The sequence below is a fragment of the Rosa chinensis genome, chromosome 4 (genome assembly GCF_002994745.2).
Source record: "Rosa chinensis cultivar Old Blush chromosome 4, RchiOBHm-V2, whole genome shotgun sequence".
NCBI classification, from domain to species: domain Eukaryota; kingdom Viridiplantae; phylum Streptophyta; class Magnoliopsida; order Rosales; family Rosaceae; genus Rosa; species Rosa chinensis.
The window spans coordinates 52,807,532-52,824,267 of NC_037091.1; the positions used below are offsets into that span (position 1 = coordinate 52,807,532).

General features: G+C 38.9%; 2 protein-coding genes and 2 long non-coding RNA genes across 19 annotated transcripts; 1 reads left to right on the plus strand and 3 right to left on the minus strand.

Annotated features, from left to right (window-relative positions):
* Nucleotides 1-202: 202 nt before the first annotated feature.
* On the minus strand, nt 203-5,310 carry LOC112200308. Of its 16 annotated transcripts, none has more exons than XR_005809736.1 (11): nt 4,857-5,310; nt 3,719-4,049; nt 3,572-3,631; nt 3,136-3,244; nt 2,923-3,051; nt 2,000-2,108; nt 1,621-1,720; nt 1,240-1,340; nt 973-1,142; nt 599-679; nt 203-463 (listed from the first exon to the last, which is right to left on the minus strand). It is a non-coding gene; the product is annotated as an uncharacterized LOC112200308 (long non-coding RNA). The 16 variants fall into 16 exon arrangements; XR_005809733.1 differs by having other exon boundaries at nt 4,754-5,310; XR_005809743.1 differs by adding an exon at nt 1,453-1,517 and having other exon boundaries at nt 1,621-1,693; nt 2,025-2,108; nt 3,719-5,310.
* Nucleotides 5,311-5,432: 122 nt separating this feature from the next.
* Nucleotides 5,433-6,916, minus strand: LOC112197060 (uncharacterized protein ECU03_1610). The gene is made up of 2 exons (XM_024337589.2): nt 6,479-6,916; nt 5,433-6,186 (listed from the first exon to the last, which is right to left on the minus strand). Exons 1-2 carry the CDS (start codon nt 6,804-6,806, stop codon nt 5,624-5,626), a joined length of 891 nt encoding a protein of 296 aa, XP_024193357.1. The 5' UTR covers nt 6,807-6,916; the 3' UTR covers nt 5,433-5,623.
* A 351-nt stretch (nt 6,917-7,267) lies between these two features.
* On the minus strand, nt 7,268-10,664 carry LOC112197059. Its single transcript, XM_024337588.2, has 3 exons — nt 10,517-10,664; nt 9,742-10,091; nt 7,268-9,445 (listed from the first exon to the last, which is right to left on the minus strand). The coding sequence occupies exons 2-3, from the start codon at nt 10,086-10,088 to the stop codon at nt 7,501-7,503; spliced, it is 2,292 nt and encodes a 763-aa protein (XP_024193356.1). The 5' UTR covers nt 10,089-10,091; nt 10,517-10,664; the 3' UTR covers nt 7,268-7,500.
* A 4,383-nt stretch (nt 10,665-15,047) lies between these two features.
* Nucleotides 15,048-16,643, plus strand: LOC121052449. The gene is made up of 3 exons (XR_005809093.1): nt 15,048-15,213; nt 15,298-15,381; nt 16,327-16,643. It is a non-coding gene; the product is annotated as an uncharacterized LOC121052449 (long non-coding RNA).
* The last annotated feature ends 93 nt before the right edge of the window (nt 16,644-16,736 follow it).

Sequence of the window (16,736 nt, forward strand, 5' to 3'; positions counted from 1 at the left end):
TTACTCCAAAAATGTCATTATTTTGTTGTCCTTTACTTACTAATCTGTCTAATCACAAGTTCACACCACCACTAACCCATTTTCAATATCTGGAGCAAATGAGCCCAAATTGCAGAAGTTAAAAACATAACTAGGGCTTGGCCCAAAACAATTGGGTATGAAAAGAAATTAAGAATATATGATGGACCAAGTTGCTTCAAACTGAAGTGAAGAATGCAGATCATATAATACTTGAAAGTTAAAAAACATGTTGGTTTCTCCATATTTTGATAAACACTAGTTAGAGATCCCGCACTTTGCTGCGGGTAGTATAACTTCATTCAAGTTGTATAACTATTATCAATTGCTTTCTAACTGAACCAACAACTAATAGCAATAAAATAAAGTTCTCTAGTTCACAGAGGGAGAGAGCCCAAGTACTTTTACAGTCTTCTCCATGTTCTAATCATTTAACACATTCCTCCTGCACATAATAGAAGACACCAGCAACACAAGTGCGAGACTTTACTCAAAAAGGTTCTAATTCAACATGATTTTGAAATAAGTTGAGGAGACTCGGTGTCTAAAAACAAAAGCAGCAAATTCTTGTAACACCTACCATATGGATGACATATTTTGAGTATAAGTGCCCAATTTTAATGAGGGTGTACTGCCTACTGCCTCTGAATGTTTCTAATGCCTAAAAGAAAATTTTTTGTATAGTCGGGTCAGAAAATTGGTAAAAAAGAATAAAAATAAAAATAAAAAGTGAGTAGGAGAGACAGGGGAGGAGCCTCCTATCTTAACTGAAAGCAGACATATTGAATGTCTTTCAATATGAATATTTTAATTATTAAATGTATATGTGATTACTGTCTATCTAGCAACCAATATTGTTAAGTCCTGTGATAGAATGAAATTGAAAGAACAAAGTTGGTACACCTCTAAAGTTATTAGATGAGATAACAATATCAAAGGATGTTCAGTATGTACCATATTAGTCATGGGCATGATCCTTTTCCTCCTTATCTTGATCGGCTTCTTCTTGATCCTCTGTCATTTTCATATTTCTTTGCCAGTTTCTGATTTAAGTTGTACTCCTCTTTGGAAACTTCTTAGTTATCCTCAGCGTGAGAAAAAGGATTAACGAACTGCAGTCTTGCCTGAGAAAACAGATTGGCTAGATATTCAAACAATACCCACCCAATGATGTGGAAATTATAAATGTGATCATATATCAGAAAATTATAAGAACTGCACCTGCATAATTAATCAAACCAACATATTCAACATTTGCAAGTTGTTCTTGCTCTTTGCAATCAGGAAGTTGTCAATGCCTTTGATGTGAAGCTTCTTAACACCTGTTTGACAAAGAGACTGATTGTTAAAAATAGAGTTGATCATAGGGTGACAAAGAGACTATCGTAGGGTAAACAAAGTTGGTAACTAAATCTAATTATAACAACCTCTTACTTGTATTAGTAGTGTGCTTCTAAATGTTCAAACAAATACTTTCTTTTTTCATAACAGTGTAGGGCCTAAAAATAAAGATATCAGTTTCTTATGTCAAATATAAGCTTAGAGATAGACTGTAGATTGCAGGAATATTACTTAATCGTAAAACAAATTCCAATGGCTTACTTGTTCCTTGCCTTCACACCGTTCCTCAGTTGAAGCTCTTGGTGACACACGCTTTGGGTCCTTCACTTCCTCTCTGTTAAATAAAGGTAGCACATTTTCTCTGTTAAGGAAAGGCAGCATGAAGTATAGAATTAGATGAACCACCTTCACCTTTGTTCTGCAAGTGTGTGTGTGTGTGATAATATATATTAAAATATTTTTAAGTTCATTATGACTCAGAAAAATAATAATAATAAATACTACATACATAGAAAAGATGTTCTCGTAAGCATTTAATATTTTCTATAGCCTTTCAAATTAGAAAAGAGAATGATTCTATGTGTGGTGTCCAGAGCAAAGAAAAGGTAACAAATAATTCTATTAGAAGTTATAGCTTTACTTTATTGGAACATATCTGAAATTACTTGGCCTGTTCTGCATAAATTGATGCGCTACGAAATAAAGAAAATGCTATAAAACTTCCACTCAGCAAAAGGCCATGGCTTTGCCTGCAATGCAACATTTCAATTTAGTCAAAAACTGAATGTCTATGTTAGAGATATGACCACAACATTATTAAACAGCATTCACAACATTGATCTAAACACACAAAGTTTTACTTTCGATCAGACAAAGAACTCAAATGGGCACTTCTACATCTGTATAAACTTTTTTAAATGTATGAGCTGAAGTTTCATGGACTTAAACATACTACATAAACTTTTTAAACTTTTTTTAAAAAGCTGTAAATTTTATTTCAAGCCAAAAGCAAATTTCTTGGAGTGAACCTAGTAGCCAGTCCAAAAACAGTGCAGCTAACTTCTACCATTGTAATATGAACGCAAAGTAATGAAATATTTAGAGCCAAAGGAAAGTAATGAAATATTTAGAGCCAAAGCAAAAAAAAAAAAACAGACCATTATGAAACAAAAATGTAATTAGCACGACTAAGATTTAATAATTTCACAATTCACTGAGTTTTAAAAACTTCTCAACTGATTTTACATGTGGTTCTCTAACCAGTTTGATTTTAACAACAACATTTAGCTTTAATATGTTTTGTTGTAAAAAAAAACCAAGTCCAAAGATTGAAACAGATTTCTTAAGTTGGTATAAATCAAAACAATTGATTCACTAAAGGGTAGTCTGACAGCCAAGTATGGAAAACATAAGAAGCATAATTCGAATGATTTATAGTCATCAATCCTAAATTACAAAATGTGGAGAAGCAAACAGATGTTAACATGTAAGCTTCCTTTCTAAAAAAATTATCATCGGAAAGCAGCAATGGAGATTCAAGTATGAAGTCCAAACGATATATACCTTGCATTGAGATATTCTGATTTCTTATTTGACGGCTAAGACTGGCCTTAGGACAATCTTGCTTCAAAATCTTTGCAGTCACAGAAGCATATTTTGGAGCCTCCGACAAAGATCTCACTACTGAGTACCCTGCTTGAAGATGGTAGAACTATATTTAGCCATCTAAACTGAACAATTGGAATAACCTTAATGATTAATTGGTTTAGATATTACCTGTGGCTGGATGTACCATGCTAGCAGCAGCACCAAATGCCAAATTCTTTTGCTCTGTATTCAGTAATGACCCCCCAATTGGAATCCAAGACCATTCCTACATTAATTACTGTAAAAAAAAATTTTGTACAACCTCTAGATTAAGCGCACACTACAAAAATAAAAAATAAAACCAAATTCAACCTACGAACAATTGAGTCAAAAGATTTCAAGTTTAAAAATCAAAAAATTTCAACCTAAACCCTATTACAGTATCTAAAGACATACAAAAAGACATTCACTTAGATTCCAATCGATTAGTAAAAAATAAAAAAGCAAAAACCCAATAACCCAGCCCCCTCTACACGAACTGAGAAATTCTTTACACAAAAAGCAGACAATCAGAGATAAGCAGAAAAGAAGAAACCAAATCCAAATTCACAAAACAAACCCAAACCTTCCTCTGGAAGTCAACCACAATCAGGATCTCTCGTCTTCTCTTTCCCACCCCAGCGACCTACGATCAAAATCAAAAATGTAACATCAAATCAAAAATTCAATACCAAACACTAACTCCTATTTGTTTTCAGAATTTCAGCCTAACCTTTATATCTGAGAGCTTGATCGATACAGTTGATACCTCCGTTTCATGCTGCGTCTGTATCCGAGACCAAACCGAAAATAGAACGAAGCGTTTGTACCTGGCTGTGCAGTCAATGTAAAGCTTCTAGAACACAATACAAAACTCAGGCCTTTAGTATACAGCTCGAGGGCAAAACCGCCATTCCACTGCTGGTATGAACAGTGAAATGAACAGTGCTTATGAACAGTATAGGACTGTGCTATCATTGGTACAGTTGAAACTGGGATATACAATTCAATACAACAATTATGAGCTACACATGATCAAACTTCAAATACAGCCAATGCCAAAGCTGCATCAACAAAACAAATTTAGATGTTAATAAGTGAAGGCCAAAGTTGACTACAAAGTCATGTAAATGTTCTGTACACATTAGAAGTATCATCAATTCTTTTTTTGGGTTTAAGTATCTAGGATTAAACACTTTAGCATCTGAATTATTGATATCACAGGAAACATAAGAAGACCCCAAGCGCAGGGCACATCATCTGTTAGCTTGGGTATTTGTTTAGTATGTTGAGTATGTTCTAAAGAAAAAGAAGATTGAACAGAATAATAATATTAAAAAAAAAACATGGGAGGAACAAAATCAGTCAACAAATAATAAAAATATGCTCCCAACATTGCACACAACAGAGCAGTCAAGAAATTCATTGCTAACTGTCCCAGTGATCTGGCTTGCAGAGACTATGAAGATCATTACACCCCATCTCAAAATTAAACACTCAAACACTCAAAATAGATAAAACCCAGATGATATTCCAAGCTCTAGAGTCCAAATTGGCTCTGAAATTAAGATCACAGCCACCAACACCTAGAACACAGATAGAGCAGTGATTCTGAAAAAAAAAAAAAAAAAAAAAAACCGATTGTTCCCGTCCCCCTCTTCCTTTTCTCTGAGTTATCTACCTTCTTCAACCGTTAATTTCATATATTACCAATCAAATGACTTCAGCTCTTCCAATTATGGGAAACAAATGGAATTGAATTACCAACCTTACCAATCAGTGAAGAATTTCAAGCTTTCTTCTTCAAAACCCACAGAGCTTTCATCAAACAGAGAAAAAAAAAAAAGCAAATTCTGAAATCCAATTCTCACATATTCCCAGCATGAACTTGGTGTATCAAATTCTTCTTCCTCTTCCTGTTTCCTGTTCTTCCTCTCCCTGGAATTAGCCTTCACTTCCTCTCTCTCTCGCGTAGAAGAGTAAGAAGACCCAAAAGACACAGAAAACCTCCGCCTCTCTCTCTCTCTCTCGCAATCTATCTCTATCACTTTCTGAAAAGTTCAAATGGAAATATGTCCAAACTGAAAATTGATGGAAGATTTTGGAGCAATTGAAGGCGCGAATTACCTGTTCGTCGATGATATTGATATGGGAGAGCTGAGAGTCGGATTCACAGCGGAGATCCAAATTGAGAGAGCAATCTTAGTTATACGGCTGAAGAAGAAAGAAGAAACCGACGGAAGCGTCTAGAAGGTCGATGGCAGAGCCGTAAAACAATTTAGAATGAAGGCAAAACCGTCATTTAGAGGTGAACAGTGATGAACAGTGCTTAGGATATAGTAAATGTACTCTTTATTGTTTAGAACAGATATTGGGCTAGTGGCCTGACAACAAATTTAGATGACAAGCAAAGGTAAAACTCTAGTACAATAAAAACACTGCAAATATAACTGTTGTAATGATATAGTCTCACTGACTGAAAAAGTTGTTTCGAATTCAAGTACATTGTGATCATACAAACATAAAAAGCAGTACATAAAAACACAAATTTACTACGGTGCTATACATCAAACCACAACTTGTAAAATAAGGAATCGGACTCCAAACAAAAGTGTGAAGTAGCTATAATGTGACCATATCAGAGCTCTTCATCGCGTCCTCGACCAGACATTGTCTTTTTGATCTTCTCTGACTGCTGCCCGGTAGCTTCAGAAATGGTGTCTTTAGCTGTATTTGCGGTCTCATAAGCCTTTCCCTTTACCTCTTCCGTTGCCTCACTGGCCTTCTCTGCAGCCTTTGAGGCCTTATCTTTTGCTGCATTTTTGGTTTGAGAAGTGGTTTCATAGGCCTTCTCCTTCAACTCCTCTGCCTCTTTCTTCCCTTTTTCCTCTGCCTCATTAGTCTTCTTGGCAGCCTTGGCGGCCTTTTCTTTAGCTGAACTTGTAGTCTGGAAAGTCTTGTCCTTTGCCGCCTTTGCAGCATCATAGGCCATCTCCTTTGCTGCATTCGCAGTTTCATAGGTTTTATCTATCGCTGCATTTGTGATATCATAAGCCTTGTCTTTTGCATACCCAATCGTCTCACCTGCCTTCTCCTTCACTGTACCAACTGTCTTACCAGCTTTCTCTGCAGCCGTATCTTTCATCTCGTTCGCATTCTCTGCCGCCTCTCTAGCCTTTTCCGTTGCGTATTGACCAGTTCCTGACCATTGTTATGTAGATGTTAAAGTCATAGGTACAAAACATTTTGAATCAACATTGTTAAACAGTATCACATCATTCTAATATGTACCTACATTGATTCGACAACAAAATGAAAATTGAAAATGTCTTCCTTAGTATAATCTCAAAATATTACCTCAGAGTTATCTTGGTTATAAAACACATATTACAGATATAAAACTCTAATTAGCATTACCAATTGAACATGAATTGACCATAGTAATTTTCTCAAGACAGCAAGCAATTATATAAGCAATGCAGAGAGTACTAACCAGATGCGGTGTCCTTGGTCTTCTTGGCAGCATCATACGTAGCATCAGAAGCTTTCTTAATGGTACTATCCCCGTCACGCTCATCGTGCTTCAACCCAATTTTCTCCTTGGCCCATTCACTCCATGACTCTGAACCTTCTTTACCACCTTTCTCCTCTACCTCCACCACCTTCGCCTTCCCCGTCTTGTCATTAAAATCCTCAAAGTCTCGGCCTTCCTCCTCCGTCGACGGTATGTGGCCAACCCCAGAACCGCTGCAGAGGTTGGCCAGCATAATAGCAACCGCTATAACTAAGAGCACTATGTAATAAGATCTATTTGAAGCCATGATCACCAACTATTTAGTGTAGAGATTCAAATATGGAAGTGTTTCTTTCCTGGAAACAGAAGATTAAACTGGAAAATGGTGAGAGGAATGTGGATGATGGAGTTGGGTTTTAAGAAGAAAAGAGGGTGCATGGTACAGAACCAAGGACAGGTGGAACACAAGGTGGCAAAAGCAGAATGACTTAGGATCGATGAGTTTGCCACGTGTAGTGTAAAGCATCACAGCTGTCAGTTTGTTAAAGTTGGTTTCTGGGTTTCAAAATTCCGTGTTATCGTGTCTCTTCCTCTATGGAACACCAATCTCTGCTTTTGCACTTCCCAATCTGTACTCAGATCGCTTATTCTTGCCTATAGGTCTATAATCTTATCAAGTATGCCGACCAATGTTGGATTTAACTTTACCAAGTAGGGTTACTGAGACGCAAATTTACTGAGCAGTAAACTAATAACCCCTGCAACAAGTAAAGAAATTGACGAGACCTCACAGAAACGTAGTACGAGAGCTCAAGAACAATTCAAAAAGTATGTATAGATCAACTGTGATAATGATACTAATGGCGTAACTGCAAAATTAATACGGGATTGTTCTACCAATAAAATGAAGTTCCCGAACTATCTTAAGCTTGAAAATCACAAATCCTAAACTGTCGATCAAAAAATGTCAAAAATATACACAGGTTGAAAGCTGAAGCAACCTACCCCGGAAGTTCTAAAATAACATTAGGATCTTTACATGTCTTCTTATTGTGGCCAAGGCCCTTGCACTTGCTGCACTGGAGCTGGCGTTTTATTATGTCTATTGTTTCGGCTGACTTCAGCTTTGGCCGCCCTGGCGGCCGTTTGGTAGGTGGAGGGGTAACGGTAACTCCTGCTACTGCCTGGCTTGATTCACCGCCTGGGATTGCTAGTGGTCTGTCTACATTCGGAACAGGGTTGATTGATTCTGCATATGTTAAACGGTAACTCTCGAGGGTGAAGTATCTGGAGCAGTAATCATATGAGCTCCTACCAATGCATTCAAAGACAGCAATAGCATGGCAACAAGGCAGACCAGTAAGTTGCCATCCCTTACAGGAACAATTCCAATGGTCGATGTCAACAGTATCAACAGAGTCTCCACGAACCTCAAATGTGCTACCGTGTGAGAGTAACACTTGAAGTGATCGAGCAGATTCCATTTCTTGTTGAAGCTTTTCCTCCTTAGATGGTGTTAATCTTGTCACCCATTGGTTGGACTCCACTCTCCGAGAATATATGGTTTCCATCATCTTACCTCGTAACACATCAATCATCTGTGTAATCGGTAACTCATGTGCCTCTGATACCCAACTATAGAATTGCTGTCCAAAGTTTGAAGTCATGTGGTTGTACCTGGCTCCTAAAGAGAATGCATTAGCCCAGTGCTCTGGTCCACTTTGTACAACCCAGTCGTACGCGTCAGGTGAAATACTTTTTATGTTCCCAGCACTACGCTGGAAATCCTCCAGTTTAGGTGCATAAGCAGCAGAATAAAAATCATTAATTAAAAACCGTCTTGCCTCATGAGAAAATTGCCCCTTCAAGTCCTTGTTTAGTTTCTCAGCAAGATGCCTCAAACAAAAGCAGTGGTAGCATTTATCAAATACCTCAGCCAATGACTCTTTCAAACCATTCTGAAAATCTGCAACAAATGTAATTGACTGAGATGTTGACACTGCAGATTTCAGTTCTAATAAGAACCAATGCCAGTTTTCACTAGTCTCAGCATCCACGACAGCAAATGCTACAGGAAAGATACCATCATCACCATCTGCAGCTGTTGCAGACAATAAATCTCCTTGATATTTAGAGTTCAAAGGAGTGCTATCAAGGAAAAGGAGAGGGCGGCAACCTTGTTGGAAACCTGAAATTGATGCATGGAAAGATACAAAGAAGCGATGGAAGCTCGAGTCCTCCTTAGTGGCAAATGTAGCAACACTCCCTGGATTAGTTTCCTTTATCTTCTCACAAAAATAAGGCAACTGATTATAGGCCTCTTTATAGGAACCTTGAAGCTGCTCCCTCGCAATCTCTTTCGCTCGCCATGCCTGAGAGTAGTTCAATTGAATGCCATACTCTCGCTTGATGTCATCTGCTATATCCTTTGGCTTGTAGTTTGGGGAAACTTTCAATTTCTCCTTTATGATACTTCCCACCCAACCTCTAGTTGCCCGATACCCAGCTTTTACTGCAGCCCCTTCACATGTATGATCTGTGTTCATTTTCTTGATACAAATTAACTGTGTAGTGGCCAACCTTGATGCATATATCCTCCATGGGCAACCTTGGGATTTGCATTTCACTGTGACCCGATGACTGTCATTTTTCTTATATCTATAAGCAAACCCATGCGCAATTGAATACTTATGCAATGCTTCTCTGAATTCACTGAAACTATTAAACCGTTGGTCCACTCCGGTGATGGTGTTTTCCCACTGTTGTGCAGCTTTATGATGCTTATCATCATGAGAAGAACTTGGGAAAACAGAACACATAGGAATTTCATGTGGAGGTTTTGTATCAATTTGATCAATGGCAATGCTAGTATCAACTGGCACATCAACAAGGCCAAGCTGCTCAGCAACAGGAACTACTGCTTCAGATACAGTTGTCCGGCTTGACCTGCATAGTTAAATGTTCCATGAGAATTTTATGCCAAACACATGCAGGGTACATGTCACTCTGTTGGGAACACAAGCACCATATGATCTCATTTCACAATGGTACAGAAAGGCATGTAAGTGTAACAATTGGCTAATAACAACAATGACACAGAAGCATATGCATGGCCTCTGTTCCACATTGTGATGGCGGCGATTGTTACCAAATCGAACCATAAAAGGTCATGCATCCGGTGAAACAAACAGAAATGGAAATATCAAAAGAGCAACAAATTAGATGAACAAAACAAGAACTACCTACTAGCAGGCATGTTGGATGTATTTCGAGCAGCAGTTTCCTCCGAGATGACAAAGACATCCACACTGACTGAATCCCCCAGGAAATTGACCATCCGCTGCAGGTCCTTATCTTTAGAGATTGTAATGAGCGTCTTCTTATTGCCCGGAAGGAAATACTTGAGCGACATTGTATCAGCACTACAGCTAAACATCTCCGCTATTTCAGACTTGAAATCACTCAGCAGAGTTTGCTGATCAATGTCGACAGCATACGCGTCTCCGCCACTGTACGATAAACTCCCATCCTTATCCGTCACGAAGTCCCCTCCGGATTGACATATTGCTATAACTTTCTTTGCAGCCATGGCCTACCCAACCAAAACACACAATGTTGATAAAACCCCAAAAACACAACGAAACCAAATTTACACAAGCAAGCTGAATTCCACAGTTAATAACAGACCAAAATTCCAGCTACATTCACGACACTAATCCTAAAGTTCCAACCTTTAGCTCCCCAATTCCATAATCACACGAACCCAATTCCTAATTAGCACCCACAACATCAAATTTTCCATCTCCAGACGTAATCACAATAACAAACAACCCTGAATTCTAAATCCATCCGTGTAATTTAAGCAATTCCCAATTGTCAAAATCAATCCTTTTGTATTGTGCCAATAGAAAAAACCACAAGGCAATAAACACAAGAACCCTAATCCAAAAGAGGAAACAAGGCAAAGTAGTATAGATAGAAACCCTAGATTTTATTGGGGGAAGCGCAAAATCTAACCTTGAAGCCAGACTGAGATGAATTTGATTGGTCAATCTAGACGAGGCCCTTCAGTTCGTTTCAGTTTTTCTGTTTACAGAGCGAGAGAGGTGTTTGGCGCACACCCAGAGACGGACGCTAAAGATTTTGCACTACCTTTTGACTTCGTCAGTGTGCGTGCGAGTGTACCCTAGTTAAGGTGCATCCGTGTCTTTAATCCGTTGATTATTTCGTTTCACTTTTTCAACGGCTGAGGATGTAGTTAGGGCATTGTGAATTTGATTGATCTGTACGGTAATTAGTGGAGCGATGAGCCGATGAGTATTTGTACGGTGTAGATTAGATAAACTGGTTGTCCAATCAGGTGATGTGGACCCCTATGAAATCAACGTGGGCCTCGCGTTTTTGGGGAGAGTAAATTTCAGTTTTGACCCTGCACTAGTGATGATTATGGCACAAACTTCTAGAGTTTGATCTTGAAGGGCATTGAACAAAAATACTTTACTAATTTGGAATGGATTTGAGAATGATGATAATGATTTCGATACAGGACTTTTTCTGCATTTATTGGTACAAAGTGAATCGGAATGTAAGTGTTTAATGTAAGACCGTAAGTTACCAAAAATAATTAATTTCTTGTATTCTTTTAAAAATCAGATTGTGAGAGGTAGGTCTTAAGAAATCCAATACTTTCAAGAATTTATTTATATTCATCTCATCTTTCCTGTAGGTAAGTAAAATGTCATTAAGGAAAAGTATGTTGTATAAAAAAGTTGACAAAATGTGTATGATACTATGATTTAATACATTTCCTGCAAATCTCTTCGTTACCCCTTTTTTTCTCAATGGTATCAAAAGAATTTCTTAGTGTATTTTATAGCCGGTTTGATATGGAAATGATCTAAAATAAAATAACTTTAATAAACAACCAAGGTATTTATTTTTGGGACCCTGACCAAATACCCAAATTTAAGCCAATATGAACCCACTTACTCTAGTAAGAGATTAGTGTGTCCACTTACCCCATTTAAAAGTAAAAAGACTATTTTGGACAAACTCTCATTATAAAATTAAAACCATGCCACACTCTCTCTTTCATCTGCTTCCCGAGCCCGTTGTTGGAGGTCTGCACACTCGCCACAGCCGTTGGTCCTCCTCATCATCCTAGTTAGCGATAGATCTGCTCCTCCGCCGCCAGCTCCCTAGTCACGCAACCTCCTCGTGGTCCGATTGCGGTCGCTCTTGACGATCACAGAGCAGAAATCGCCGTCGTTGTCGTCGAAGTAGTTGAGGGAGGCGCCGCTGCCGAAGTCCTTGGGAGGCGTTTGAGGAGTAGAGGGAGGGTGGAGGAGTCGTCGTCTTCGTCGCGAGCATACGGGTCGGGTTCTTTGTCCGTGGAGATCTTGAAATTGTCGCATCGCTGTTGTTTTTGGTCTCACTCGGATTCAGAGTTGGAATCATCATCGTTGTGGACGACTACGGTGGAGTAGAGGTCGGGTTTTGGCTAGATAGTTCATGTCCGGTGAGGAGTGCCGGTCGGATCCATTTCTGAGTGGGTAAAGGAGCAAGTCTGTGAGTTAGATGTTAAAGAAGAAGAAAAAGAAGAAGGACATTAGGTACGAGTGTGCTGAAGTTGAAGCCAGCTGTAGAGCACGATGATGATGATGATACTTGTTCCGTAGTACTGGGCTCTGCAAATTTTGGTGGGATGAAGACAATGGAGTTGGAAATTAACAAAGAAGAAAACTCAAAGGGCCATTGAGTCATACATGGTAGAAGATCATTGGTGTTATGTTTCTCTAGTACATATTATATGCTTGGTTTGGTGATTTTTTGACTTTTGCCCAGCAAACTTTTTCAAAATTGACTTGGCAATTATGATTTCAGTTGGTATAAATGTATAAACAAATGATTATTGGGTGGTGTATGGTTCAATGTTTACTAGAATAGATTTTGCCAATAGTGATTGTTTTTTTTATTATGATTTGGTTGGTAATAATAAGATTATTGGGAGGTAATAATAAGATTACTGAGGGGTAGTAAAATGTTTGTTGGGCAATAATAAGATTATTGGGGGGCAATAATAAGATTATTTATTTGAATAAACCTCCGAAAGCTTTCAAAATTCAAAACATCTTCATTTTTCACTAATTATTGATCCACAATAAACTTGTTATTGGGGGCAATAATATGTTTATTGGGGGGCAATAATATGATTACTGGGTATTATTGGGGGGTAATAAAATCAGACGCCGGAATCTGGTCACCGGTCCGGTAGCCTGATTCAGGATTCCAGTGACCGGTCGCAGGAGGACGGTCACCAGTAGCAGGAGTCTGGTCACTGGTGGCAGGAGTCCGGAGTCCGGCAAGGACTCCAATGACTTCTCTCTCTAAATGACAAAGAAGGAGAGGGCAAAATTGTCCTAAAAATAAATAAAAAGGAATAAAAAAATACTTAATTGGGTATTAGGGAAATGATCACTTAGAGTGTTTGGGTAAGTGAGCAATATTTTTAAGCTAAAATTGGGTAAATGATCATTTCCCCTTTATTTTTATTTTTTTGGACGTGAACAACCAAGGATTTAGTTTTGTAGTGTTAAGAGTATGAAAATGTTTTGGGAAACATTTAACAAGTGGTACTTCGTGTACAAACGTTTTTGCCAAAATTCGTTTCCAAGGCCTTTTAGGATTAGTCTCGTCCCCGAGATACCCTTGAAACAACAATCTGAAAATGCATCCAAGTATAGTTGATAGATACAACGAGTACAAACTAACAAAAACATCGGACGAAATGGCACAAGGATATTCTCTATTCTAAAGTTCAAACATTCTTATAAATGGTGTTTTGCTTAAGAACAGTGTCAAACGCTGGTAAGGCAGAGCATGCGAGAGAAAAGAAGAGAGAGGGAGAAGGAGGATCGATGGGCGGAAGAGAGAGAAGGATGTACTCATGGAGGAAGGGGACCTAGCCTTTCGCCAACAATCAGAAGAAGAAGAAGGATGTACTTATGGAGGAAGGGGACCTAGCCTTTCGCCAGCAATCAGAAGAGAGAGAAGGATGTACTCATGGAGGAAGGATGTACTCATGGGCGGAAGAGAAAGAAGGATATACTCATGGAGGAAGGGGACCTAGCCTTTCGCCAGCAATCAGAAGAAGAAGAAGATTTGCTCAAGGAAATTGTAGAGAGGCCGGAAGAAAGGATATTTGTTTACGAAACCGACTTGAGTCCTACGCATCATCCAAACCTTGTTGTCCCGATTTGAGCTTAATCCCTCCCTCAATTTTAGACTGTTCCCACTTTGTGAATTTCTATTTCACTTTCAAGGTAAAGATAACTTTTCTACGTAAACTTTGCGGTCAATTTTGTTGGGTTTAGTGTTGGTGCGGAAAAATTCAGCAGAAGATTTCACCACCCACTTTTCTGACTAGAGTGAGAGTGAAAGTGTCGCAGTCAATGTCTTCACCGTCCTCTCGTCCCCAAATTTAGGTCGGTATAGGCAAATCAAGTTTGAAGAAGAAGAGGGAGTATCTGCAAAAGATACTCTGATGCCCAAGTGTTGAGCAAAAATTGCACACAGTGTAAAATGTCACCCAACGTAATTTCACTTGTATTCATTAACAAAATAGAGTTTTAATTATTTCAGGTTCGACCCATTCAAGACAGAATGTGTCTCTTAATTACAACCCCTTGTTACAAGGGAAACACCCTTTGATTCCACTTATAAAGAAACCAACGTTTGGTTGTTTGTTTTTGCGACTACACCCTAATTTTGGAATGGGTTGCCTACATTCCCGGGAGGGGATCAAGCCACTCGTAGTTCAAGAGTTCCAATGAGTGAATGACCCATTGGAAGGCTTGGATTTTGGAATAGGAATAGTGTTTAGGATGCGGTTGCATCTAGATTATGATTCCAGATTGCCTACATACCCCTGCGGGATCAAACCACATGTAGTTCCAGCATTTGGGATTTAAATGGGTAGATGACCCATTTATTTTTGGATTTGTGTTTGGGATATTTGTGAGGGTTTAGAGCCCTTGCATTTGCTTTTGGATAATTTGGAAATGATTTTATTTTTCTGGTGTTTGGGTGAATTTGACTGGTGGAGTCAGGGATTCGATTTGAATTTGTGGTTGCATCTAGTGGGTTGCTAGATTGCCTACATACCCTGTGAAGGGATCAAACCATTGTAGTTCAAACATTTGTGGGTTTTTGAGCTTTCTTGGTTTTGTACCAAGAGAAATTTCATTTTTGGGTTTCAAAGCACTTTTACGAAATCGATGTTTGAGTATTTTTGATTTGGACGCCCATAGCATCGAGTAAACTCCGAGTCGCACTTTTTAATTTTTGCCTGAAGATTGGAGGCACCCATCGAGCTTTTCTTTTTCTCTTTTGGACACCCGGATTTATTATGGGTCACCATCAGAAGCTCCATAGAGGCCTAAAGTGATACGGAGGCCCAGCTGCTATATTTTCCTAATATCCTTTTTCATCACCTCCTTTTTTCACTTACTTATATTTCTTTCTTTCTTTCCACCGTCTTTACCCAAAACCCAGATAGAACATGAGCTCGGCGCTACTGCCAAGTCGAATTGGAGATGGGTCTGAAGATGGACTGTGATTTGGAGATGGGAGCACGCATGGGTCTTCGACTAGAGGAAATCTCTCAACACTTAGAAGCTTGAAATTTACTGTTGTGCTTCCCTGTGAGAAATTGGGTAAGAATACTCCCCACTCAGTTCTTCCGGCTTCGTGACTCAAGGACCCAGGTGCTAATCTCCCCTTTGTATTGCATTTGACAGTGTTTGTGACAGAAGTATTAGCTAGAGCTTAGCCTTAGCGTGCATTGGGTAGGCACTCAATTCAAAGACTCCGTCGTATTCTGGGTAAGTGGTAGGTGAGGCCAAATTCCCTTTTATCACCAGCCAAATCAATTGTGAATTGAAAATTGTGATTGTCTGGATCTCCTTCCTTTGTGTTCACAAGCCCAGCTCTACATCAATCTTATTGTTGCACTTAATTAAACCTCTTGTCTTATGCATAGCTTAATTAAGAGTTTTTGTCTTGTGCATGAATTGATGGTCTGCAATGCCACTTTGTCAGCTTCTGCAATTGTGTTGGACACTTTGTTAATTAAGCCCTTTTGTTTTATGCATAGCTTAATTAATCTATCTCATGGCCTGCACATCACCAGAGTACTCGTTCTTTGTTTTTTTCTTTACACACACACACACACACACACATATATATATATATATTGCTTTTATGCTTTGTCAAGTTCTGGGATGATTTGCATCACATTGACCATACTTAAATCAAAGGTCCATGCCCAGATAAAAGTGCAACCGCCAAGACTTTTCTCATTTGGCTTTTATATTGGCACCGCTTCGAAGCTTTTTGGGACGCAAATATTTCAAAGCTACTGCATTGAACTTTGAAGTTTGCTTTGTCACTTTCGCTGCAAATTCTCATCTTTCTTTCTTCCCTTGACACGCTGCACCCACGAACACATACTTGTCACCTCTTGAAATCAAGTTTAGACTGTTTCATTTGATTGTCTCGACCTTTTACAAATATAAGAACCTGTGGATCAGATTTGTCTTGGAATTGGCTGTGACAAAGTGTATGTTTAATTTTGACAACTTGAGACTCGCCTTGCAATTCCACTACACAGCTTTCTTTCTTGCCTGTCATCTTTTGGTGTTAAAGGCCTCAGACCGCCTCTGACTATTTTGGCCTTTTGCAAACATAAAGGCTTGTGCACCAAATTTGTTCTCAATTGGATGCTTCAAAGCTTGTCTTCAATTTTAACAAATTTGCTTGTTGTGCAGGTTCAAGAAGGACTAGGTGATTATAGTCACAGCAATGTCAAAGTCTTGACGCTTTATTTTAAGGGTGAGCATCTTCTTCCAAGTGCCAGTTCTGGTTTCATCTCGTTTGCTGTAGAACTGTATTTATTTTGACAGCCTTTCTTCGTCTCCTTCCTTTGAATCAGAAGGTCGGGACTGGCTTATTTTTGGCTATAGTTGTTTTGAAAGAACGCAGGGGGATCACGTGTAGTGTTTAAGTGAAATTGACAGAGTTCCCTTATTTTTATCATAATTTTTAATTTGAACCAAGACCTCTTATGAAAGCATGGCCCAGATGATGATTCGTGAGGTCCTCTGCTAGTTTCAGGGTGTATTAACCGAAACTTGAGACGTGAGAATGATATCGGCACCCGAAGGCGCGCCGTGTCAGA

Coding starts and splice junctions, on each gene's coding strand:
- LOC112197060 (XM_024337589.2), bottom strand. CDS start 6,806: ATGGCTTCAAATAGATCTTATTACATAGTGCTCTTAGTTATAGCGGTT. Junction 6,187..6,478: donor GACCAAGGACACCGCATCTG/GTTAGTACTCTC, acceptor AACAATGGTCAG/GAACTGGTCAATACGCAACG.
- LOC112197059 (XM_024337588.2), bottom strand. CDS start 10,088: ATGGCTGCAAAGAAAGTTATAGCAATATGTCAATCCGGAGGGGACTTC. Junction 9,446..9,741: donor TCCAACATGCCTGCTAGTAG/GTAGTTCTTGTT, acceptor TTAACTATGCAG/GTCAAGCCGGACAACTGTAT.